At 38.0% G+C, this 25984-nt stretch overlaps 1 protein-coding gene across 1 annotated transcript in view; it reads left to right on the plus strand.

Moving 5' to 3' along the window:
- Positions 1-25984, plus strand: part of LOC107040995 (lachesin) — a 131105-nt gene that overhangs the window by 66028 nt on the left and 39093 nt on the right. Inside the window, exons 4-6 of the mRNA XM_015261380.1 lie at positions 4460-4618; positions 4708-4836; positions 25235-25452. Of these exons, the coding sequence (XP_015116866.1) occupies positions 4460-4618; positions 4708-4836; positions 25235-25452 (506 nt within the window). The remainder of the gene's footprint in view (positions 1-4459; positions 4619-4707; positions 4837-25234; positions 25453-25984) is intronic.

The raw sequence follows: 25984 nt of genomic DNA on the forward strand, positions 1-25984 counted from the left end.
AAAAACGTTGATTTAAGTACTGATTTAAGTAGGCCAGGTGTAAACTGAAGTTAGAGAGAAGGGAAACTTTTCTGTTCAATTTTCAACAAAAATATTTTTTGAATAAGTGCGATTTTTACGTGCTTCACTGCAAAAACTGGTGTCCGAATTCCAGACATTGTTGTAGTTTTTTTAAATATATTCGGGACAGCTTTGTAGGCAATGAGGGGAAACCAATACATTTCTGGTGTCGTTACCAAAGCCGAAAGGGTCTGTTAATTTTCGTCGGCTTATTCGACGGATTTTGCTGCAATAAAAATGCTATTATTTTCAGACATAAATTACGTTCGAAATTTTCAGGCGTCAGTCCAATATGCAAACCCTTTTAATTATTCCGATGTTTTTATACTATCTGACATTTTAAATTCAGACGGTTTTCAAACTCAGAATTTTGAAATTCAAAGATTTTCGTGTCGAGATATTTCATTTGAATGTTCTCTGACATTTGACATTAACCCAAATTTCTTGGTGCTAATTAACAGCGGTTTGAATGAGTGAAATGACGCTTATGGAAGATTAGACGTGGTGCACTGTTCAAATAATTTGCCCGGATTTTCTGGAAAAAAAACCTTGAATTAGATTTAAGTAAAAAAAGTCAATGGAATTTCAAGTTTTTCGGAAGATTCAAGTAAATTGCCAACTTTTTAGCGGCAGAAAGACGAAAATTCCATAATTTAATTCAAATTCCCTGAAGATTCATAGAAATCTGGAATTCAAGGAGAGATTTCTCTGAGCTTTCCTCATTTTTTACTAATTTTCCCGGAATATTTAAAATAAAACTTACGGCCCCGGATTGTTCCATTAAATTCTAAATTTTCAATGACATAATTCCTTGAAATTTCATGGAAAACGTTACACACTAGAATTTTCCAAGGCCCTTACCGGAAATTTCAGTGGAGAACTTTTACCAGTGCGGTAGAGTTTTCAACGTCTGAGATATACTGACAGCCGGGGGAGTTCACAATTGTCCAAAAATTTACTTACGCAATACTTGAGCAGTCCTTATTGATCTAGAGGCAACTTCAACATCACGATTTTCCCCCTCGACTACGAAAAGTAAATTGAGGCATCGAATTTGGCTTAAAGTCGAAAGACTGTAACCGAGAATCGGATTACCTGTCACTCGCAATACAGCCGGGGTGGATAATATTAGAGAGTTATCCCGTAGATGAGGCCTGTCAGTTACAAGACTATCGAGCTATTCAGAGCTTTTCGTGGTAATTTCATGCAGCCAATTACAGTCCCCGTCGTCGGAGAAGTTTCAAAGGTAGGGAAGAAAGTTTTCTGGGTATAAAACCCGTGAAATAGTTTCTTGTAAAAAGTCGAGGGAGGAAATTCAGTCCTCATCGATCCGACGAATTGAATCATTCTGTGTTCAAAGGTAGAGCAGGCGTACGAGTGTTATGTCTCACTCATCCTCAGTGCCGTCGTAAACATCTACCCGAGAACTCACTCCGATAGTTATTCCCATTTCCGTCTGCGGATGCGTGCATCGAAAAGTTATTTGCTTTATTCCCCATTCCTTTTCTATTTCTTTTCTTCAAACGCCATTTCCCTGCCTCGTTCTTCATACAGGGGAGAAATATACAAGGGTGAAGAGAATCACAACTTTGTTGCGAATGTTCAATTCACCAATTCACTTCATTTTTTGCTCTCCTCAACCCCTTAGTTTTGAAAAGTCACGGGGATTTATTGGAATATCTACCCGTGAATACGTGCCGCACAACTTGTCATACGGTATTAATATCCGTCTGACCATTCATCATGCCATTGAAGGATATCCAAGTACTTTGGCTATTTTTACTCCAGTGAAATGCTTTTCTACTTTTGTAGACGAACATCTTTCATTTGAGCCTCATTTCAGCCCAAGTTTTCAGATAATTTACAATAATTTTATTATTTATAAACAATCAAGCTTTCACCATAAAAATTATGAAATGAACACTTGTTTTCCATTCACACCAACTTTATTTCAATCAAATAAATGAATCCGTCGGACTTAAATGGATCTGGTTCGACGACTAATACCAAAGGACACAGAACAATAAAATTATCCGGGGAAAATCGAACAGCCTTGTGGCGATAAAACCTTACCGCGCCCACATTTACATTTCTCTGGAAAGAACATTTTAATACGCTCCAATACCCATCGTCACTCCAAGGTTCGTTAGTCCTCCTCAAGTGGCCAATTACTGATCTACCCATTTCGTTATATACGTACGAATCGATATTTACAGTTTTTCCTCGTTCGCTTTTCTTCCGTTCTTTATTCAAAAAAAGAATCTCCACTTGTATCATTCATTCATTTTTTGAATTTGTATTCCCTCTTTGGCCTCGCTTTGTAGCTCTTACTTTTGCCTCTACTCTCATAGTTTATTCTCAAGCTACTAGAAAATTCCCTCGCTTTTTCATGGCTTTATTGTACGTAATTCAGTGGAGACCTGCTTCCCAAGTTTTAAGGCGAGAGAGTTTAACGCAACTAACCACAATAACACACGTGGTAATGTTGTAGTGGCTGAGTGCCTGAATAATGCATCACTGCAGCTTTTGGTGTGGAAGACCACCGTATGGATAACAACAGAATCCTCAGGGGGTGGGACCCGAATCGTTCAATCTGAAGTTGTTTCTACAATTGGGCAACACAGTTTGGCATTAACATTAATGTCGGGATATTGGCGAGCAGTGGAGACAATTCGGGGGGATCCCGGAACGTCAAACTTCTCTGGATTCTCTTGCACTAGAGCTTCTGAGAGGAGACGCTACATGGGCAGCGAAATATGCACGCGAACAATTTTTTTTACTTCTGCCAGAAAAAACTATCATTAGAATGAAGATTGACTTGTAACAATAAAAATTTCAGTATCACGATGGTTTTTAAAAAGATTTTCAGCATATTTCGCTCAGTAAATTTGGAAGTTCGAAACTTTCAATTTTCCCATTACACTGTTAGAAATATTTTGAAATTTCGTGGAAAATATATGATAGTAATTCTCATGAGAGTGACATTGAATTGTATTTAGGGAAAAAATGGCAATGAAATTTCAAGTTTTAGGTAGAATTCAAGGAAATTCATGACTTTTTAGTGAATGAGATGGAAATTTCACAACTTGATTTAATTTTCAGTGAAACATGAATATTCAGAAACAGAATTTTCCTGATGTTTCGGAATTTTCATGAAATAATTGAACTGGAAATTCAAGTATTTGCAGATCATTCGAACAGAAAATGAATGGAATCTTCGATTTTTCAATGACTATTTCCTGAAATTTCAATGAAAATTAAACACGATAAAAATTTCCATGATGTATGATGAGAGGATAAAAATGATCGATAGCAGAAGTTGCAATACGAAGAGTGAAAATTTCTTCCTACATTGAAAAAAAAATCCTAATATCTGAAACGTATTTACTCGAGACCAGTAATTTTTCTTCAATCGCTTAATTCTCCCAGAAATCTCAACTCACGTGGCTTGTCAGAAAGCCATTGAAAATAATTTACTTCTCTCAATCTCTGGGAAATTTTTCTCCCAGTGTACCCGGGATGGCTGATTTAATCTGCCATTTTTGAAAATTCATGACAGCAATGGAGTTTCATCATTAGGTCCACAAAATATTTTCCAACAAACGTGACTTTATAATCCGAGCGAACGGTGGCTTCCGTTAATTTTTTCATGTTTTTGGCGCTTATTCCATTTGATCTGTGTTCATAGATACTCGGTGGGATTATCATGCAATTTGCCCTGTTGAAAGAGACTATCATACATCGTGTCACTCCTCTTTTTTTGGGGATTCAAAGTCACTTTGGTGCTTTGCAGTTTTAATAGCGTTTTCGGGCTGGCGAAAACACCTCTCTATCAGTGAATTGTTTCATTTTTGAGGAGGATGAAGAATGAACATCACCGGAGTTTTGTTTATCACGTTTGAACGTCTCTATACATTATTTTTTGTTCAATGATGGATTGCCGGAATTACGATACTTCAGGGATTAAACGTTGAATGATCGCAGCTGATCGCTGCACGAAAGAATTCCTTGGTAAAAGTAATTTTGTTTTTTCAGTGTACTTAGTGTGCAAAATAATGCATTGGTTCAGCATATTGATGGAATTTCTGTACAACTCATACATGAAGGAATATCAAATTCTCCACTCGTTTCTCCCTTTGCATTATTGTTTCGATTGACTCCAGTCCACGTACTCCACAAAAATCGTTTCACGTGCAGAAGAAACGATGTGCACTAGAAATATGGGAGTGCATACCAAACCCATCAGCGCAGTACCACAGGCTTTCACTCACTTCGGAATGAAATGATTCTAGTTTCCATACACGTAGTCGTAATCCTCACCATACATATACACGAGATAACTGGATATATTTCATCTCAGTGTCTGTTTAATATTTCTCCCATTCTTTTTCATTTTCAGTTCCACCGAATATCGACGACTCGCAGAGTTCGTCAGACGCGATCGTGCGAGAGAATGCAAACGTCACACTGACGTGCAAAGCAACTGGAAGCCCAACCCCAATTATACGATGGAGACGTGACGACAGTGAGAATATTGCTATAAATAGATCATTAGAAGGTGAGCGAACTCATTGAATTTTCGTGCTATGAAATTTGAATGATGAGAGTGGATTTTATGATTGCATTCGTTCGTTTATGATTTTTTAGTTGCTGAGTGGGAGGGCGAGACCCTGGAGATAACGCGCATTTCTAGACTCGGAATGGGAGCGTATTTATGCATTGCCAGCAATGGAGTACCACCTGCTGTTAGCAAACAGATCAAAGTATCAGTCGACTGTGAGTATATGTTTCGATTTATATTCTGTTTTCTCTCTCTTTTTGTGGGTGATGGAACAGCATGTATTTATCTTTGTTCTTGATATGTATGTAGTGGAGGGTAAGGCGAGAAAATCCATGGAGGAGATATTCTATTGACCTAGGAGATTGAACATCAATTGCTAAATATTGATGAAATTGCAGGGAGAGGAAAATGTTGCGAAAAGCAGTCTGAGGCGGATTATTACACGAATAGTGAAATATGTTTTCGGACAGTTTTTCAAATGTTAGACAAAAGATATAGGTTCTGATTTCATTTTATTTCTGAACAATCCCATGAAAATTATGGAGAGGACGATAAATATCACAGTATTTTGAGTTAATTTTTGTATATAATAGTAATTTTTGGCTGGAGTTTCCATTATATTTCTTGAAATTTGTCATCAAGTGATAGTTTCACTAATACTTCGAGGAATTTCATGATTGAAAATGCATAATTCGACGAAAAAATCAATGACGACCGTCAATTACTTCATGATAATTAACAGGAAATCAGGAAAATTGTATATTCAATTTATAGCTAACAGGCTTTGTAAATTGGTTTCTAATGCTTAATGAAAAAAATTAATATAAATATATTTTTTAATTTTTAATCAATAAAAAATTCAGGGTAATCCGATACTGCATCCTCATGTTTTAATTAAAAATTCAAGTAATTTGAGAACGCACATTTCTCTGCTGCTCAAAAATTCGGGATTCCTTTGAATTTTCAGTAATATTTGATACTCTTGAAAATCACTACTGAAATGTCCCGACAATTTAAATTTCTCTTCTGATATTCTTCAACATTCACAACCAAAAATAGCAAATTTCATTACATTCCGGTTCTGCCTCTCGATTACATTTTATTCTGTAATTTTAATCCGTATCTTCACGACAATTTGTATTGAACCTTTTTCTACGTGTAAGAAATTGAATTATCGATTATATTCATTCGGAATGGCGCACCACTGAGGCATTGTAATTGGAAGAGCCAAGGAGAATTTCATTCCTTTAGAAATTGGATTACTTCAAAACTTCAATATTCTCTTCATTTACTCACATAGAATCACCGCAAGGCAAATGGAAATTTTAATTCAACTCCTTTATGACATTTCATTTCAAAGGGGTCACGTTCAATCGAGTAATGATAAATTGGCTGAGATTGAAAGGATTGAGTCCTGCCCCGACAAATTGGGATAGATATTAAAATATTTTAATTGCTCCAGTTTCTGCATACAACTCGAACTTTCATTCAATCAAAAATTCCCATGATATTCTTCATATTCTTCTCAACTCCAGTGAACCGAACTGACCGCAAGCATTAGACAGTCAACTTACAAAAAGTTGGTGAGATCTATGTCAACAAGTTCGTCAATTGATTCATAAATTAACTCTCAAGAAAATGTTGAAAATTCAAATCGTACGAAAACGTGAAATGCTAAGTCCAAAATAAACGCTTTTCATTTGCCCAAGAGATCGTGAAAAGCGAAGTCGAACCTGAAAAAACAGGACAGACAGAAGAGGGAGAAAAGCTATAACTCGAAATTAAACAATCCTTATGTTTTGTAATTTATTCCCTGGAATCGTAATACAATGGTGAATCGATATCGACAGAAGGAGAGAGTAACTGTGAGTTGTAGTCACGTATACGCGGTGATTCAACTCCACCCCATGACCTGATCCCGGTTCCTCCGACAGCCGTAGTAGCAATCTGTTATTAAAATCAGCAACGAGAAAAATCCGTGCCGTATCTTCACGTGGTCGGGGCTCCCCCTCCTCTCTCGCGCTCTCTCTCTCCCTCTCTCTCTCTTACAGTTGCAGCTTCTTTATCTATTTTTCTCACAGCCTGTCCAACGACAGACGTGTTGCAGCAAAAATTAAGCCACCTGCAAAGTTGAAACGAAATTACCAGACAGCGTCCCCTCTGGGCGCTCGGCCAGTCCCGGCGTACCCTGGGTGACGATTTTTTTTGCTAATCTCCGCTTGCTGCAACCACATCCCCCTGATACTGTGTGTCTCTCTATGTACCACCAATCTCTTTTATTTTTTTCCCACATCTCATCCCTCTTTTTCCAGTACTCTGGCCACAGCGCGATAGCTCGGGTCCACAGAATCCTGGAACGTGCCCGACTCTACGGGTTGCTTTCCCCTGAGTTTGTTCATTAAGTTGAATTTTTTGGGAGTTATCCTGGCATGGGTACGATGAGTTTGATAAATCGGAATTTTTCAATCACTTCTCGCTGAATTCCTGGCTTCAAGGTGATAATAATGTGACAACTTTCACAGAGAAACAACTAACTTTGGTTTGCGGAAACGTGTCTCTCATTTCCAGGGACTTATCACTTTTGAAAAAAAAATCTACATGGGGAGAAGGAATAAATGTAGCCAAGAACCCGGATAAACTAAAAGTAGAACCTAAATCTATGTACATAGGTAGTAATGCAAATAGTTTGTAAATAACCCACTGTAGGTTGTTACGTAAATAAAAAAAAGGGAAAAAGATTTTTTTCAATTGCATAAGGGCATGTGCCAAAATGTGCAAAATTCTGAATTTCATTGATTTTCTCACTAATTTTCGGTGACGTTATCACTATTTTCAGAGAACCATGGCTAATTATTAGGAATCTATCACCAAATTTTAGTGACCACAATCACTGATGATCAGGGTTATTTTAGTCAGTGTCCAGCATATAATCGTTCTAAATTAATTATTATCAATGATACTAGACTGCCAGTTGAGCACAAACATAATCAGAATGTTTATATGTGTACTAACTGCTGTTTAGAATTTATTGCAAATTTTAATCTTCAAAATTTGAGTTATGGTTAAACCATTTTAATAATTAAAACTTTTCATTCGATAACTTTAATTATTCGTGCAGGTCAGATGATTTTGAGGAGAAAAATTTTTAATGACACTGGTTAATTGTTCTGGAAGTCACGTACGATGTAATAACTTTCTTCATTAATAGGTGGAAAAGTAATGAGTTGGTTCAGACGCCCGCACTTGGCTCGAGTCAAAGTCCTTCGCCGTTAAAAATTCGAAAACTTCCAATTTCATTATTTTCCCGTCTTCTCTTTCGTTTATTCAATGTAAATGCAGTTTACAGCAGCTGTAAAGTCACGAGTGAGATTTTATGGTGAGACGGATTCCACGGGAGAAAAGAAACTCATCATCAGTTTTGGTGTTATTTAAATTTAAAATCAAGCTCGAATGGATCCAGCTCGTTTCTCCACTCTTTTCCCACAATGTTTACACCTTTTTTTGTGGAGTTTCTTTCTCATCCTGCTCTACAATTCACTCGTGTGTCTGTTCACCCCGCTGCAATTTCCAGCTTTCGTCGATCGTCTCACCCGCGCAAAACCCGGAAAATTCATTAACGTGCAGACTCCGTCGCTTTTTCTCAAAAGGAAGGAACTTTCATTCCTAACCGCTTGGATTTTCTCTGTACTATACAACACTTCGTGGAGATTGGATACAGGAAAGAAGAATTGAGCATTGGGTCGCGTAGTGACTTACGTCGCTCTTCAAAGGAGCGAGGCGAAACTCGGGAAATTCACTCCAGTGAATCACGATCGTAATGCATTTTTCAGTGTCACAACGACTGTCTTCGCTTGACGCTGAGTCTTGTACTAATTAACTCAAGGGAGGCCAAAGGGTTACTTGATGGATGAATTTCAAACCGAGGGGAGGATCCTTGCGGTAAACTTATTAGCAGGTGAGCCTAGGCGCACCAAGTTTGTTTAACAAATTCGAGAACAATTCATGCAGAGTGACTGGGAATCCCGTCAAGTGAATATTACCTTGGCTATACAGCGCTGAAACACTGTATTTTTTATTGTTAAGAAAGCATGGCCGGGGAACTTCCGCCGGGTATAATAGACAATTCAATAAATTTTGAAATTCCAACTCAACTTGGCTTTCCAAATTGAAGGGAGGAAGATGTTTTGAGGTTTCTGTCAGTTGTAGAAATGAAATTTCGATGGGATTCTGTCGAATAATTCATTTCTCCAATGAATTTACGGTTTGATTTTGACGAAGACATCTCAATTTTTTAGTGGAATTGTATATGCGACGTTTTGCGGAATACTAGGGATATCCAAGGACTTTAACGATTTTCCAGTTTAATTTCATTTGACCCTAGGTGACCGGACAAGACCTCTACATCTACTTAAGGATGTCCAAGTACTTTGGCTATTTTTGAAAAAATGTGTGTTATAACAATTACGAATTAGTTTTATAAAATTCAGCTCCTACACATCTAATTTTGTGTTTTTTTTTAAATAAAAAATGTCACAGTTCATGTTAGATACAGCAAAAATGTTTCTGAAAAAATCGAGATGATATTTTAAATATTTTAAGGATAATTTTTCTGTCTATTCTACATGAAAGGCGCAAATTTTTATATTAAACAAAAGGAAATTAGCTGTGCAGGAGTCGAATTTCAAAAAAATTATTCGTAATTATTATTGTACACAGTTTTCAACATTTTAAGCGTCTGCGGAGTGAACGAACACTAAAAAATCAATTTTTTGCACTAATTGTTCGTTTTTAGACATATAGAAGCGATCTCCAATACACGACGAATCTCACTCCAATAGCCCGCGACTTTTGAAACTCATAATAGTCTCCATAACTCACGACCAGCTCCCGAATTCTAAGATTAACCATTGTCTCTCTCCAAATTCATCTCCAGTCCCTCTTAGCCGTTTCATTTAATAATGCCACTCCATCTAAATCAATTATCTCAAAGATCAATGGTAATCGAGTCCCGAAAATAAGCTTTCAGTGAATCCATGCCAAGAATAATCATTCAAGTCACTTTAACGTTAGATTCAAGAATCATGAAACCAATCTGTCTCCAGTCATTCTTCAATCCTCCCCATCCTCACACACATTTCCACTCCACTTTCCACAGATGTTTCATCCTCTCACTCCAATAAATCTTGAATCATCTCATGAATCTTGATGGTCCTAATTTCGTACAACTCTGTTATTAACGCATAACGTTGGCACACCAAGAGCTGGCGAAGAGCGACGAGACGCGCCATGAAAATTTCATAAAAAGCATCACACCGCGTCCCCCGGAGAATATATCGGCATGCAGTATCTCTACTACATCTCACTACTTTTCTGATCTCATGTTTGTACATCTTTTTCACGCAATTCATACCAGTTTCCCGAGATGATCAAGAACGGCTGAACCTCCGATTCAATGAATGAGCCGGAGACAGATGAAAAGGCGGAATACCCTCTGCAGTTTCTCCCTCGGAATCTCAATCAAAAATCTAATTATCATTATTCAAAGGGCTCATTTTCCCATGTATGTACATTTCTCCGAGGCATGTGCAAGTCCCATTCCACTAATAGCATTTATTTCCACTTCTTCCTCTATTTTTTTTTTTTGCTTTAATGCGAAAAAACCCGACAATGCGTATGAATTGCAGGGGACGTTGAATTTTCATGAGCTAGCATACTGTGAATTAGCCACTACACATAGACACTGCAGACCCGCCGGTGCCACCCGGGGGGCAGTTTCTTTCACTCGCATGCCATTCGTTTCACACACGACCCTGTATGAACACCTACGTACGTTTATTCCGTGTCATAATGAATGCGTGGAGTGGTTGTAACTATCTCAAGCCCATTAGTCTCACGTACGGTCAGTCAAGGTGTTGAAACGCTAATCGTTTCATCTACAGAGTAACTAGGGGTAGATAAGGAGAACTGGAAAAGGTACAAGTGGGCAAGTCTCATGTCAATTCACAGGAGAAGTAGGAGAAATTGGAGAAACGTGTGGTGTTTCAACTGATATAAAAAATTTGTGGAAATTTCATTGAGCATTCTTCCCATCTAAATTCCAGTCAATAGAATTCCACTATTCGACTGTTATTTTATGTAGCCAACACGGTATTCAACTGATAACTTTTGACAATTCAACTGGTAATTTTTGGAACTGACTCATTGGAACTGACAGATGGATTTCGTTTCATAGTGCAATTCTCTTGACCAAAATTTGGATGGAAAAATTCTCTTCCGAACAGTGATAGGCATATTAATCAATCATAATTACCGTTAAATTGTGAAGTTGTTAATTTTTAACACAAATCTTAAAATTTTAAATATTAAAGTAACCATCAATTTGTACATTTAAATTTCGAAATATTCTATCAACCAATAATTTAGGTAGGAAGCTTGACGATTATTTGGATAATCGAAAATCAAGTACCTAAATTTAGAATAAGCTTGCTAACTAAAAAATTACATTTCAGTATTATCAAATATTTTATTCACCATCAATCGAAAAATTTAGCTAATAAATTCTGTAATATTTCAAATTTGTTAAATATAGTTAAACTGTGAACAATATAAGGAGATAATCCCTTTTTAATATTGTCAAAATCTATTATTATTGCCTATCCCTGCTTTCGAATACCCCTCGAGCTTCAAAATTAATCAGGTATTTCCCTCAAGGTTCCCTGCATACACACGGAGAGAAATGTTCAGTAAAAATTACGGAACTCTCAATTCGCTCACCGAATACGGAATCGACTCAGAAAATTTAAGCGAGTGTATCGTAATTTTTCGCAGGAGATTCAGATAAAAATTACGGAACGCTCTGGAAAAATTCCGTGACAGTTTCGTAAAATTTCCTACAACCACATTTCGTCCTGGAATTACGGAAAAGATACGTAATTTTTATTGAATATTTCTGTCCGTGCAAACGAACTCATCAATCTTTTCAGGAAAAACTTGACTCCTTCGTCTGTTCGCAACGAACCGAATTTTGAAGCTCTTGTGGTATTACATAAAACAAATTTCAACAGTGCATGATCGTTTCGTCCTTGTGACAAATGCGCTCAACTAATTGCTGTTCATCCTGACAATGAGAGAAGATCGGAGATTCCGAATTGCAATGGGAACTGAATTAGGAGTGTTTTCATTATTCGACATCAGCCAATTCTACTCCATCTATTGACATTCACTATCACTATGTTTACTGTTCGAGAATTTAGAGCAGCTTAATGTATACAACACGTGTGACGTGGACATATAGATGATGCATTGCGGCTTGAGTGTATTGTATTTTCGCGTGCGTTAATACTACGACCTGGGACTAGGCGTAATAATCATGTCATCCATCGCAATTCAGCTCACCTCGTTCTGTCTCGCACAATCCACAGTATCTGCATCTCTGGGTCTCCACCGACACATACCCCTTGTCATTTCGCGAGAGTAACAGAGGCAGAGTGGGATACTAAGCGATGCAGGGGTTGACTCGGCTTCTCTGTCATTATTACCGGAATGCCTTTGGAGCTTTCCCCGCGCATGTTAGTGGCCTCACCCGGGGCTTGAGGGATTATTTGAAATTATGCGAATTTTATTTTCATCACGTTTCTCATTGTATCCACATTATTGCGAATTATTCCGGTAAAAAATTATGTCAGAAATTTAGACATTAGTCTTCTTAATGCAGGCAGACAACAATTAAGGAATTAACCAGAGGATCACGGCAAATTTTTTTATCCGAAGTGCTATTGTACAGCAAAGTTTTATGAGAAATTTATGAGAAATAGTTTTCATGAAGGAAACTTTGGGTTTTGTCAAGTGAAAAAAATTACAGCTTTTCAATCAAATGTAATAATTCAATTTTTATTGTTAATCTCCATCTGTAAATGCTAAGAACAGACTATCAACTCTGGAAAAAATTCTGCGTTTTATACTGTACGATGTCTGGTATTATTTACATTCTCTAAGGCTAATTTTTTATGAATCTGTGGATACATTTGGTCATTTCAGGACAAATTACCTCGAACAATTATATGAAAGTCAGTAATTTTGGCAAGCAACTGGGGAAAAATCATCAGTCCTTTTGGATTTTTCTTTGATATACACATTTACACAATTTTCCCTCAACTTTCTTCTCCAGAATGTAATTTTTGCAGTCCCGCATGATTAAAAGTTGGAGATATTGGAGAATTCATTGGTAGTATTAATCCATTGACTTCATCACAAGTGTGAGACAGAAACCAACTTATATGGGTTGTTATAACCGTGCAAGTATTACAGAATCTTGGCACGTAGTGTCCAGGGACTACAAACACAGCGGAGAATAGCGAGCGAGTGAATCAGTCTCCACACGGTTCGAAAAACTCGCGCGTAACCCCTCGTTCATTTCCGATGGTTTATTTTTTCGTCGTTGAGAGTAGGGACATTTTTTAAGGGGGTTATTAGTTTCACTGATGATAATGGTTACAGAGGAATCAATCACAAGAATTTGCCTAACGAAATCGTAATTATTTTTCAGGTAGCACTTGAATTTTTCCTGTATTTTTCTTTCCGCGTTGCCAATACTTTCGCCTGTAAATGCAATGAAAATTATGCAATGAATTTTTTTTATCCTGTTCACGTTCCACTGAAATTTCAGGAAATCTTGTCATTGAAAAATCAAATATTCCATTGATTTTCTGTTCAAATGATTTGGAAATCAATAAAATAATTGATTTTTCATAACCATTGTTCCCTTAAATCCGATTCAATATCACTCTCATGAGATTTACTATAATATCTTCCGTGAAATTTCAAAAAATTTCGAACAGTTTAGGAAGAATGGAATCACCTTCATTAATTTTTTTCCCTCAACAAAGAATTCATAAGAAAGTGATCTGCATTGATTCCCTCACGAGGTCTATACACGAACACTGAACTATTTCATTTTCTATTTCACTATTTGTTTCACAAGAGGAAAATACATAAAATAATCCCACGGATTACGTGAAAATTTGTCATTTCAAGACTACTCGAACTCTCTTCCTCTCCCGGTTTTTGTTCAACACAGCAATATTTTCCACCCATTCCCAATGCAGCACATGCATTTCCATTTGCAGGATGAAGTTGTATGAAAATCCCATGGAGTAAAAACGATATTCACGGCGAAACATAACCACTATATATGTACACCGGAAATACTAAATTCAGAGAGTGCACGCGCCTGCAAATGTAAATACAAATATTACAGAGTGCTGACATCATCGCTCGTATGAGGCTACAATTACAAATTGCAGAAACCACTTTGTTGGTAGAAAACTCATGATGGATGTATGTATATGGTCATGGATGATGAATGTGGAGTCCATTAGGTGTCGATGCGTGGATTACTTTTTTAATGGAAAATATGGCTTAAGGGAAGCTTTCATTTGATTTTTCATATTGTAGTGGAAAGAATGTCAATCAATGGATGTGCAATACGGGGAATATATTTATTTGAATTGTGAAAAAGCATGTGCACTATTGAAAATGTTCGTCTGAATTTTCCGTGCCAAATCCTAGAAATTTTTATTGTTCAGAAAAATGAGGAAAATCAAATTGTCCAATTCAGAAAAATCGAGGAAAATTTGAAAATTCATGTCATTCCGCTTCTGAGTATTCATGTTTCATTGAAAATTCAATCAAGTGGTGAATAATCCTGAATTTTCAAATAATTGTAAATTCAGGAATATATTTATTGGAATTTTCCGGTTTTCCATTAATTTTCACGGAATAATTGAACTAAAATTTACTGCTCATATCAATTTTTGACGAAATTCCTTGAAATTTTCGTGAAACTTAAATGTGATGAAAATTTCCGAAAAGAGTAATAGAAATTTCAGCTAATAATTTTTAACAGTGACTTTCATCCATGAAGTAAACCTTTTGAAATACAATTAAACTCCCACGTGGAAATGTCTCTGAGTAATAACATCCTTCCTAGGATCATTCCAATTGTCAATAATTAGAGACAAAGGAAACAGTGTCAGCAATTCTCCCCATAATCACCGATTTTTCATTCCCTAAATGTCTCCTCTGCAACCTCCCAAAGATGCATTCAAGTTATCCTCCTTCCTCTCTAGCCCATTCCACGGAAAGTAAATCTCGTCGTTGTCTCCACGGTATATACACAGTCCCACGAATATTTCCACGACACGGCTTTGCACCGGTCTTGCCTCTGTTATTCCTAATCCAAGCAAGATGTTGCCCCCCGAGCGAACGAACGTACATTTGGGGAGAGTTACGACGATGGAGGATGACATTCACTTGAGTTGAAATGATGAGGAAGAGAGAGAGAGAGAGGAGAAGAAGCATTTTAGTACAAATAATTGTTGAAATCTGAGAGATGAAAAGCAGTCTTATGCTTGATGCTTATTCTCGTTGTAAAGAGGAGAATTCGTATTTTGAGAGATAAAAGTATCAGATTTTCATGTTATGATTTTTCCAATGATTTGGAATATTACAATGGTTTGCGGAATGTTTTACTGTTATTGACACTTCTGAACATGCATCATCAGCGAGAATGATAAATGGAGGGAAACTCATTCAATCTTGAAAATGGGTGAAGAATAAAAAATTAATTAATAATTCTGAAACCTTTAACAAGTCTCTTGTCCGTTTCAAACTCAATCGGAGCGATAAATTATTGGACATTATACGGAACGTATAAATGTGCGCGTCATTGTGTATGACAAGAGGAAGAAAATTCAATGAATCGAAATCAATGATGAATACCGTTACAAAAAATTGAAATGTTGTGACATTCGAATAAAGTTCACTGAAAAATCAATAGAATGGCAAATTTTTGATTGGCAAGAAGAGGATTTCACAATTTATTTGAATTTTCAATCGAAACATGAATATTAAATTAAAGATTGAAGAATATTCTCATGTAGTTTCCTCATTTCCATTAAATTTAATTGAAGATTTGATTTGACAGTAACACTTTCCATTGATTTTTCCTCGGATTGTGAATTTTCAATTACGAAAATGTGAAGCTGTCACATAGTGGAAACTTTTTAGAAGTTATCGGAAATTTCAGCAAAAAACTTTCGAAAGTGAATGAAAACGTCAGAGAAACGAATGAAGATTAAAAATTAGTGATCAGGCGATTCCATATATTGCGACATAAATCACCTGCATATCGTGAATCATCTAGAGCAGGTAGGATCATGACGTTAAGAAAAGACTTGTGAATAATTCATCCCAAAGTTTTTCTCCTGGGAATTTCATCCGCTTCAATTATCCCTCAAAATCACTCGTTTGCGGAATGAATAATACATAATAGACAGAAGTTTCCACATTCTCAATTAATCCAACGAATTAATTTCCAAAAATTACTTCAAACGAAGCAAACATTCTCCATTCATTCACCTCTTCACGCTCAACATTCATGAATGTGTTCCCCAGAGTCCGATAAGAAATTTCATCATATCAGAGGTAAACCAGCCACCAAGGAGTTGCCGTGGCGCGTCCCGAATACGAAAATATATCAAGAAAATTTGTCTGGGCAGCCCCCACTCCCTCCCACTTGATATGATAGACGCATGAGCCCCCTCTCCATTTCACGAGTATGCGTTCTATTATAGTGGATAAACCTCTTCTTCTGGACAGAGAGTGGATTACTAGATATCTTCCTATTTTGACTTCGTCCCTCCTCTTTCAAGCTTGACCGGAACCAGACGATGATATACTAGCTGAATCTTCCCGTGATTTTCTGCATGGATCGGCATCAATTATTAGTTTTTGTAATATTTTCGTTGAAATTTGAAAATTCTAAAATACTGTTAGAAAATTACTCTTCAAATTTCAAACAAAAAAACTAGAAATTTTTTATAACACTAAATTTACATGAACATTATCTCTATTTTGTTACTGAAAAATCAGGTAACTTCTTTGACTATTCAACGAAATAATGATTTCCCGACTCATCCGACTGCGAAAATGATTAAAAATAATAAAAATTCGGGCCATTATTTGACGGAATTCTCAATTTATTGAAAATTCAATAATAAAAACTGATTTTTATCGAATTTTTAAGATGCATGAGAGCTCTCATGAAAGATGTGATTAAATTAAACCCCTCAAAATTGTGAATTCAATTGCAATCGCAACTGGAAATTGAACTAATTTCCAACAGTGAAATACTTGATAATTTTAATCGACTATGATTTAAATAACTGAAAATATGGAATTGTAAATTGACTATTGAGCAATTTATATGGATGAGTAATTTAATAATTTAAATATGATGAGTACTATTAACCATTGACATCTTCAAAATTTAACATTATTTAAACTTTATGATTCTGCCGATATCTGATATTCTGGTTCTGATTCTAAAATCCAAAGGCCATCGTCGCAAAATCACCTCGTTATTTCCGAAGAGTTTTCCTTCATCGAAATTGTCAAACTCATACCCAACGGAATTGACGTCAATTCATTCGAGTTAAGTCAGCAGTCACATATCGATAATGCAATTCCGTTGAACGTTCAGCAACTGTGATGTTGTGTACCGCTGGAGTAAAACGAATTCCACAGAGTCCTGGGATGGATATCGATCTCCAATCGTTGGGTCTCAAAATTTTTGTGGCCAAATTTTCATGCTGACGTGGTTGTACGAACTTTTCATTTATCCCCAGGTACGTTGTGACGCTGAATGTTCGTGTTGGATCTAGAAAAATCGTTTTGGAATGTGAAACACGTGATGTGTACAGCCCACAGGAGTTTGAGGGAGGTGGAACGAGTGATGGAGACGAGTAGGTGGAAAGAATTTGGTATTCGCGGGTAGTTCTGGTGTAATGGCATGTGGACGAAAGCTTGTGACTGAACCTGTTCATATAGACGTGAATTGTAGACACGAATAAACACATTCCTTCACACTTTGTCTTTGTCACGTCGTTCTTCATTGGGGGAAGGGGATGCTAGCTTTACACATCACTGAAGCAGTATTTGGGGAATTTTGTGCAATCGACAGAACCTCACGACGGGAAACAATACATTTATTATTTGATTGGCTTCTTCTATTATCTCATCAAGCTTCAATATTCATCAAATGATAAATATATTGAATGAAGAGCGATTGATTTTACCAAAAACATGTGATTGAACTGTTCCTCCAATAATTTCCAAAACTAAATATAACTTTTCCGGTAATAAATTACATCTTGTAGAGATTTACGTTCGTTCAAATGTCCTGGCTCAGTTAATCCCGAACATGCGGAAAGAATCGATTATATTAACAAAACAACGTTTTTGTCGGTGGATAAATAACTGGTATTTCAAATTTCGCACATTTATGAGTTTCTTAACAATGAGATGAGGAATATTTTGTGTTCAATCTAAATTGGTAATTAAGGAGATGAGAGGAGACTAATACGATAAATTTTTGTGCTACCATTTGCTCGATGGTAACGAAAATGCATTATATCTCTACACACACAATGATACACAATGAATATTCTTTTTGATCCCGAATGGAAGCTTTGTAATCGTTCAAATTGAAGTTTTTTCGATTACAATCAGTTTCATTACAATTTCATTAGACCGCTGTTTCCCTTTAGAGCCAGATTCTTCAAACTCACAAACGTTGAAGAGAACAATTCCAACGGACTAGTCGAACCTCGGCGAATCTAGGAGCTAGCAGAAACAAATGAAACTTGAGAATCACGTATCCCTGGTTTTCAAGTGGTGCCCTCCAACAATTTCAGAAAGTCGAAATCTCTCCATTGTGAAGCTCCTCCAAACCACCGCAAAAAAACTTTGACGCTGAAACGTACGAAGAATAAATGACTTTATCACTGGCTTAAAGTTTCTAATAGTTTAGCGAAAGGCGTGAGTTGAGGCGGCAATCGGGGATTGAATCAAAACCTGATTTCCAACTCAATCTAGTGGTGTAGTGCAGTCATCCCCAATGGTGGAGGTTCATTATACAAAATAAATTTTATCCTCGGAGCATGAGATTGTGGGGATTAGGTGGAGTAAGCGATCTGTCAACCGTGCTGCTCTCATTCACTTATAAAGTTCAGGCGAAAAACGAGCAACGGCGCTAATTCCATCACGACACTTGGCACAGCTGCATCAACACCGAGCTTTGATCGATTCGACAATCTGTTTTGACAACGAGAATGTACAAATATAATGGCGCTGAAGCAACGCACGTTTATCCTGACGAGAATCCCTTACCTGTGCACAACGTACGGAGTGCCGCGAGATTTCTGGAATTTCCAATCTGGAAGCAGGGATTTCTCGTTGGAACAGCCACACTCCACTCCATTGTGCACATAAGGTTGTTTGAAATCCGTAGTTTGATCGATTTTCTCGTTCCATTCCAACCAATTACAATTGTTTCCCACCGTCCCATGCATCCAATGGCGCTTTTGAGGCGAATCCACTAGCTCTGCTAGCAATCTTGATTCAATAATTTCCGGTCGTTGAGGGTTTTCATTCAATAGCACCATTTCTACTGTTTCTTCGGTACGTATCAGAATATGGTAGAGGGGAAAATGATTTATATAAAATGTATTTTATATCGAAAATTGGTGAAATAACGTGAAGTCTATAAGAACTCGAGGGATTGATTTCAGGAGGAATGGCTGAGTTGTGAAATGGCTTCTTGATGAAATTGTCATCAAATCATTCATGAAATGATGATATCTTATCCCTTGATCCAGGTGAAAACGAAAATTATTTATTTCGACATTTCTGGCGTCTCCCAGGGTTTCATTAGCATTAGAGGAGCCAATAAATACAGAATCAACATTCACTTGCCGGAAAAATTCGATTTTGGCGAAAGTCGACTTTCCCCCGGTAAAAACCCAAGATCTGAAACTTTGGCCCCGGGTGAAAAAAAAATTTTTTATTTCGACCTTTTCCCCACCTCCAAGGGTATTATTGGAATCAGAATCGCGAGTAGATGCAGGATCAACCCTCACTTGGCGGAAAAATTCGATTTTGGCGAAAGTCGACTTTCCCCCGGCAAAAACCTAAGATCCGACACTTTGGCCCCGGGTGAAAAAACAAAAATTTTATTTCGACCTTTTCCTCACCTCTAAGGGTATCACTGGAATCAGAAGCGCGAGTAGATGCAGAATCAACCCTCACTTGGCGGAAAAATTCGATTTTGGCGAAAGTCGACTTTCCCTCGGTAAAAATTCAAGATCCGACACTTTGGCCCCGGGTGAAAAAAAAATTTTTTATTTCGACCTTTTCCCCACCTCCAAGGGTATTATTGGAATCAGAATCGCGAGTAGATGCAGGATCAACCCTCACTTGGCGGAAAAATTCGATTTTGGCGAAAGTTGACTTTCCCCCGGCAAAAATCAAGGATCCGACACTTTGGCCCCGGGTGAAAAAAAATTTTTTATTTCGACCTTTTCCCCATCTCTAAGGGTATCACTGGAATCAGAATCGCGAGTAGATGCAGGATCAACCCTCACTTGGCGGAAAAATTCGATTTTGGCGAAAGTCGACTTTCCCCCGGCAAAAATTCAAGATCCGACACTTTGGCCCCGGGTGAAAATTTTTTTTTTTTATTTCGACCTTTTCCCCATATCTAAGGGTATCACTGGAATCAGAATCGCGAGTAGATGCAGAATCAACCCTCACTTGGCGGAAAAATTCGATTTTGGCGAAAGTCGACTTTCCCCCGGTAAAAACCTAAGATCCGACACGTTGGCCGTGGGTGAAAAAAAAAAATTATTTCGCCCTTTTCCCCACCTCTAAGGGTATCATTGGGATCAGAATCGCGAGTAGATGCAGAATCAACCCTCACTTGGCGGAAAAATTCGATTTCGGCGAAAGTCGACTTTCTTCCGGCAAAAATCCAAGATCTGACCCTTTGGCCCGGGTAAAAAAAAGACCTGTGTACGTCCAATCAGAACCAAATCCTCGACTCGGGTACCAACTTAATTGCCGAATATTAGTCACTTCAATAAGATCGTACCGATGATTCAAACTACTCCCACCCAATCAACCCTCGAAACCTGCCCTGCGAAACTACCGGAGCACTTCCCGCTTCCAATCCCAGTAGACATTTCAGCACATTACAATCGACACGATAGAATCCGTGATAATGGCACCGAGTAACGTCCTTCCGATTCAAGGATATTCTCCCAGTGCCCCGACCCTTCAACCCCCTTCACCCTCTGTCTCGTGACAGAATTTCCCCTTTAGCGTTACAACCCACTCGCCGGTAACCTTCCATAATCAAATCCCATCGTCACCTCTCCGGGTTCCCCGCTCACACGAAAGGAATGTTAATGCGACAATGCCTCTGGTGAGTTACCTCCTCTGTTTCATGCAACATAGGAAGTGATGCACAGGGCATTACACAATGCCATGGAGATCCCCGCGAGATCCTCCATCCCTTTTAATCACTATCCGATTCCTTTTCGTCAACTTCGTCAGACATTCACACGTCTCAGTTTTAAGGGATTTCCTCAGTTTTTTTTTTAAATAAAGAAAGCTACTAAGGAACTGAAATTAATTAATAATAATTCACGATGAGTGGAAGGGATCATTTGGGAAGTGGGTAAGGACATCCGAGAACTTTAGCCATTTATGTTGTTAAAATCCTCCTCCACACTTGTCTTTGATTTCTGGACACGACAAAATTTAATAGAAAAACCTAGTAAATTCATATGGAGCTGTTTTCTTATAAGATAGAAAAATAGAGTTTGAAGTATGCCTCGCGTGTCAGAAGCCCGCATTATAACCATCGATGACAAACACGTGGACAATCTTAAGAAAAACGTGTTTTCTACGGATATACCTTAATGTTAATTCCTTAAATGAAGACAAGAAAGGTTCTCACAAGTGAAGGGCGTGACAGCTCAGCACGCGCGTCCGATCTACTTAATTAAATCGTGAAAACGTTCAGACTCCTCAATACTTTCCAGATAATTTTGCTCACTCATAATGAATTACTATTCAAGAATGTAAGTCCGCGAAGACCCCTCAATCAATGCCTGCATCACTTTTATTTCGTTCAGCATTTTTTTGTATATTTTTTTCGCCTCCTTCCTACTCTTGTTCTAGTTTCTGTTTGATGGAATCTCGTTGGGAAATGCGTTTCCAATTCAGCCTCATCGATCACCAAAGAATTTTCCGAGTATTTGGGGTCGCCCACGGCTGTCAGAGTAAAACTTTTCTTCGATTTCAAGTTGTACGAAGTATTACGTCCAGCATCGAGAGCCCCCGCCGGACAGAAAACTGGATATTATGCGCCAAGGGTAACGTCGTCAGAACCAATGATTTCTGCTGAGACCAGCCCTGCTGTCTCTTCGCCCTCGAGCCAACCACTACGTGATGTGGATAACTTTTTTTTCCCATTGCAATAGTACCCGAGAAACTCTTTCGTCGGGGCTGATACTGATGGAGAGTATTTTTTTTTCGAAATTAATTGCAGTCTCGTGCTTCGGAGCTTTCGTTTGATTAGACACTTCCAGGCGAATGGGCTTTTCAATATCATTTCGTTCTCTTTCATTCAATTTGACTCCTACGTTGTGGTGAGGAGGTCTACTTGAGTGAGACATCTCAACGAGCTTGGGTTGCCACAAAGCATTGGGAGCAGGTAGAAGTTGATGCAACGAGGATTCTCCAGTCTCGTTGGAGGATTCGGAATGATATTGCTGATTGTAGGTGGAGTGCATGCCTCGAGGAGGATTTTTGATACAAGTGGGGTGGGAAATCTCTTCTCTGCAGACTGTGAATAATTAGAGTGCTCTGGAGCATGTGGAGCAGTGAAGGGCGATATTCTTCGATTTTACTGAAGATGCTCTGCTGTGATACCGAAAAAAGACCACGAATTTTTTCACTACAGACGAGTGGCGATGATGATCGCATAAAATTTCTCCTCCTCATTTCTTGTTTTGCAAGAACACTTTTTTTCAAATAGTCCTGGGGCAGCTTGTAGATAATTTTTTGACAAAACGGGTCGGAACTCATCGAAGTATTCGTGTTGTATCGTATTGTATCGTATTGTGGTTTTGTGTTCGTAAATTACGGTGATATTGTGACAACGAAGAATATTTCTTATGATGTAAATCAAGAATCTCCAATAGCTGAATTGAGATTCCATCAAAACTATTCCCAAACGAAACGAAAAAAGTCACCTGGAAGAAAACGTAACTGAAAAGTCTCAGCAAAATGAACCAGACAAGCCTTTCGGGGCACCTGCTATTCTCTGTCTGTACACAGTCACGGTTGCAATGGGTGGTACAGCAGCGTAGGTGAGCAATCCGTCAAGCACCACGTACCAGTCCCTCTGTTTTTCGTCCTCTGCCAACAATAAAAATCCAACGCTCTGGGTGATACAATCGTGTTACTTCCACATGAATTATTCCCTCTATCACCGAAGGAAAAAACAACTGAAAAAAATTGAAATAGACGGCAGGCAGAGTTCCACACTTTTCTTTCAAAATTTATCCTCGATTTTTTTTTCCCTCAAGCAAATATTTAAAACGTCGACGACGTGGAAGTCCTCCGAGAAAACAACACCTAGGTTTTTTATTATAATTTACTCATGGAATTGTTCACTCGCAATTTTTTTTACCAATGCGAAACAAATTTTCAATACACATTGCCTCGAACATGGGGGCAAAAATTAACTTATGAAAACGCGGAATTTATCTGTTTTCGAGAAGATGAAGAAGAAGAAGACTATCTCAGTAGAAATTACACTCGAAGAATTGAACAAGAAACTGTACGAAATTTTTCTTTGAAATTTCTGATACATTTTTTGGAAATTTTTTATCAAGTGACGGTTCCACTAAACTTTCAAAAAGTTCCGTCATTAAAATTCGACAATTTGATCAAACAAATATCAATGTGTTGGTTGACAATCCAAAGAAGTTGTAGATTTTTCTGTCCTCCTGCTTCTCAAAAATATGAAACTCCATTGAATACTCAGTGAAATTTGACATGTTATAGTGTTTTTCTCGAAAATTGAATTTACCCTCTGAAAAAAACGCTCACTAGCGCACACAACGTCTAAAGCGGGGTCGCCCGTTGCTCACTTTGCTCACACCGACAGGGTTTTTGGTAAGATTTGTTCTTCTGGCGCTGTCATAAAAATTACCACTGCATACAGTGCGCTGGATTTTTCAGAATGAAAGAGAAAACTCCTTTTGTTCACCTCTATTTTCAAGTCATTCCCAGATTAGAAACCGCCCGAAAAGGTAATTGACACGTTTAGCATCCACATCGCGGTAATTTTAGGCACATTTTTCCCTCCGCGAGGCGACGAAATTCGTTCATTTAAATTACCGTCGACATAACAGAAAATTGAGAACAATGGAGGCAGAGGGAATTGATGAATCTTCCTGAATTTTCTGGAGACTTAAACCCAACGAAACACAGTTCACACAGACTCGAGTATTGGGGTAATCTTGTGTCTCCCAACGGATGCTGGTGTAGCCTAGATGTAGGTTCCCCTCAGTCTCTCGTTTTTCGTCGTGACATCCTTCTTCGCCTCATCGTATACAGCACGCTCAGGCGACAAGTTTTGCATCTTAAGAAGGTGTCGGGGAGTACTATTTCACACTCAACATCGTGACATGTACCAGCCCTTCGTACCCAGCCGCACCAATGCCTCTTCTCGCACAATTCCATGCTGAAAGGGTGATGTACACGAGCACATCATTTCGCGTCAATCAAAGTCTTCACAGAGAAAGAAACTTTTCGGTTTTCAGCACTACGGTACTAAAATCCAGAACCATGGCGCTGGTAATTAGTAGAAATCAGGACAATTCATGATTCGTCTGTCATAATTGGAGATTTACCTTTGCAAATTCGTTTTCGTACATTGGAATTGGAAGAAATTGGTTTTACAGCCATTCACCCAAAAAATCCTGAGCAACCGCAAAAAAGGGCCACCCGAGGCTTTATCCGAAGTAATTTACATGTACGTGCCTGTCGGATTGGCCGCAGACACACCAAGGACGAAGGGAGGACGTTCCCTCTCGTTAGGTGATACACCGGCGATGCGAGGGGACCTGGGACCGTTCAATTTTACGCCGGAGTCGAAGAAGCAGATATATAATATCCTTGCTCGTGGTTTAAGTTAAATTGGAGTGCCTCACTCTGGAGCGAATGTCGCTGGAAATTCATGAGATAGCCCATCGAAATGAGATTAGTTTGATATTGGAATTAGAGAGTTTTATGAGTCGGTGGGTGTAAAAAATAAGAATATAGCGGGGGCATAAAATTTAAATGAGTATTTTGTGGGGAATAAAAAATTGAGAATTAATCCGACTTGGGGGGAAAAATATGAAATTTCAAATTTCATTGAAAATTTAATGAGCTGTCAAATTACTGAAGAAGCAGAAAGCCAAAACATGAATATTTGATACCGAACTACACTGAATTAAAAACTCCGTGGATATTTAAGAATATATTTATTTGAATTTTCCCGATTTTTACTAATTTTCATTAAGTAATTGAACTAAAATTTACAGCTTTCATCGATTTCTTTTACAATTGTCAATGTTAACTGTCGAAATTCCTTGAAATTTTAGTAGAACTGTCAGTTTATGAAAATAAAAAAAAATTTCCTTATTTCCGTTTCAGTTTCCCCGATGTTGTGGATCCCTCACCAGCTAGTGGGTGCACCCCTAGGTTTTGCCGTGACCCTCGAATGTTACTCCGAGGCACATCCAACGTCGCTGAACTACTGGACACGCGAAGGGGGTCCAATGATACACGAGAGTAAAAAATACAAAATGACCTCTGTCGCGGAAAAACCAGCCTACAAAACCCATATGACACTGACAATTTACGATTTGGCGGTGAGCTCTCCATGCACAATTATTAGTTTAATCTACTTCCTGTCGGAATTGTTTTCCTCCCCGTCACAACACACGCGAATGGGAATTGAAAAAAAAATCGGGGGTTGAGGGGTATCGAAAGCACGAATGCAGGAATTTATTTTTCATTCAGTAAATCCATGAGAGAGATCCGATCAATTAGCCCCTCATGTATAGATATTCCAAATTTTTATTTTTTTCCTCATTGAAGTAGTTTTGAAGATTTTTGCGAGTTAAGAAAAAATCGTCAATGCAATCCTATTATTGTGTAAATTAACAATTCCAATTTCAACTGAAAACCAGAGTTGATGACCAGAGTTTGTAACAGAGATATCAGACAAGATATGAATGTTTTTTTTTGGCTCAAATGAAAGAGCGGCTCGAAAAATGGCGTGCAGAAGTCTTTAAAGGTGACAAATGTCTCTAAAGATGATGTCTGTTTTCAATTGAAAAGTGCAATTGTGACAACATTGTCCAGTGGGGTCTAGGAGTCTCCCCTGGTTCAAAACCATCT

The sequence above is a fragment of the Diachasma alloeum genome, unplaced genomic scaffold (assembly GCF_001412515.2).
Source record: "Diachasma alloeum isolate Michigan unplaced genomic scaffold, Dall2.0 Dall_scaffold_00176, whole genome shotgun sequence".
NCBI classification, from domain to species: Eukaryota; Metazoa; Arthropoda; class Insecta; order Hymenoptera; family Braconidae; genus Diachasma; species Diachasma alloeum.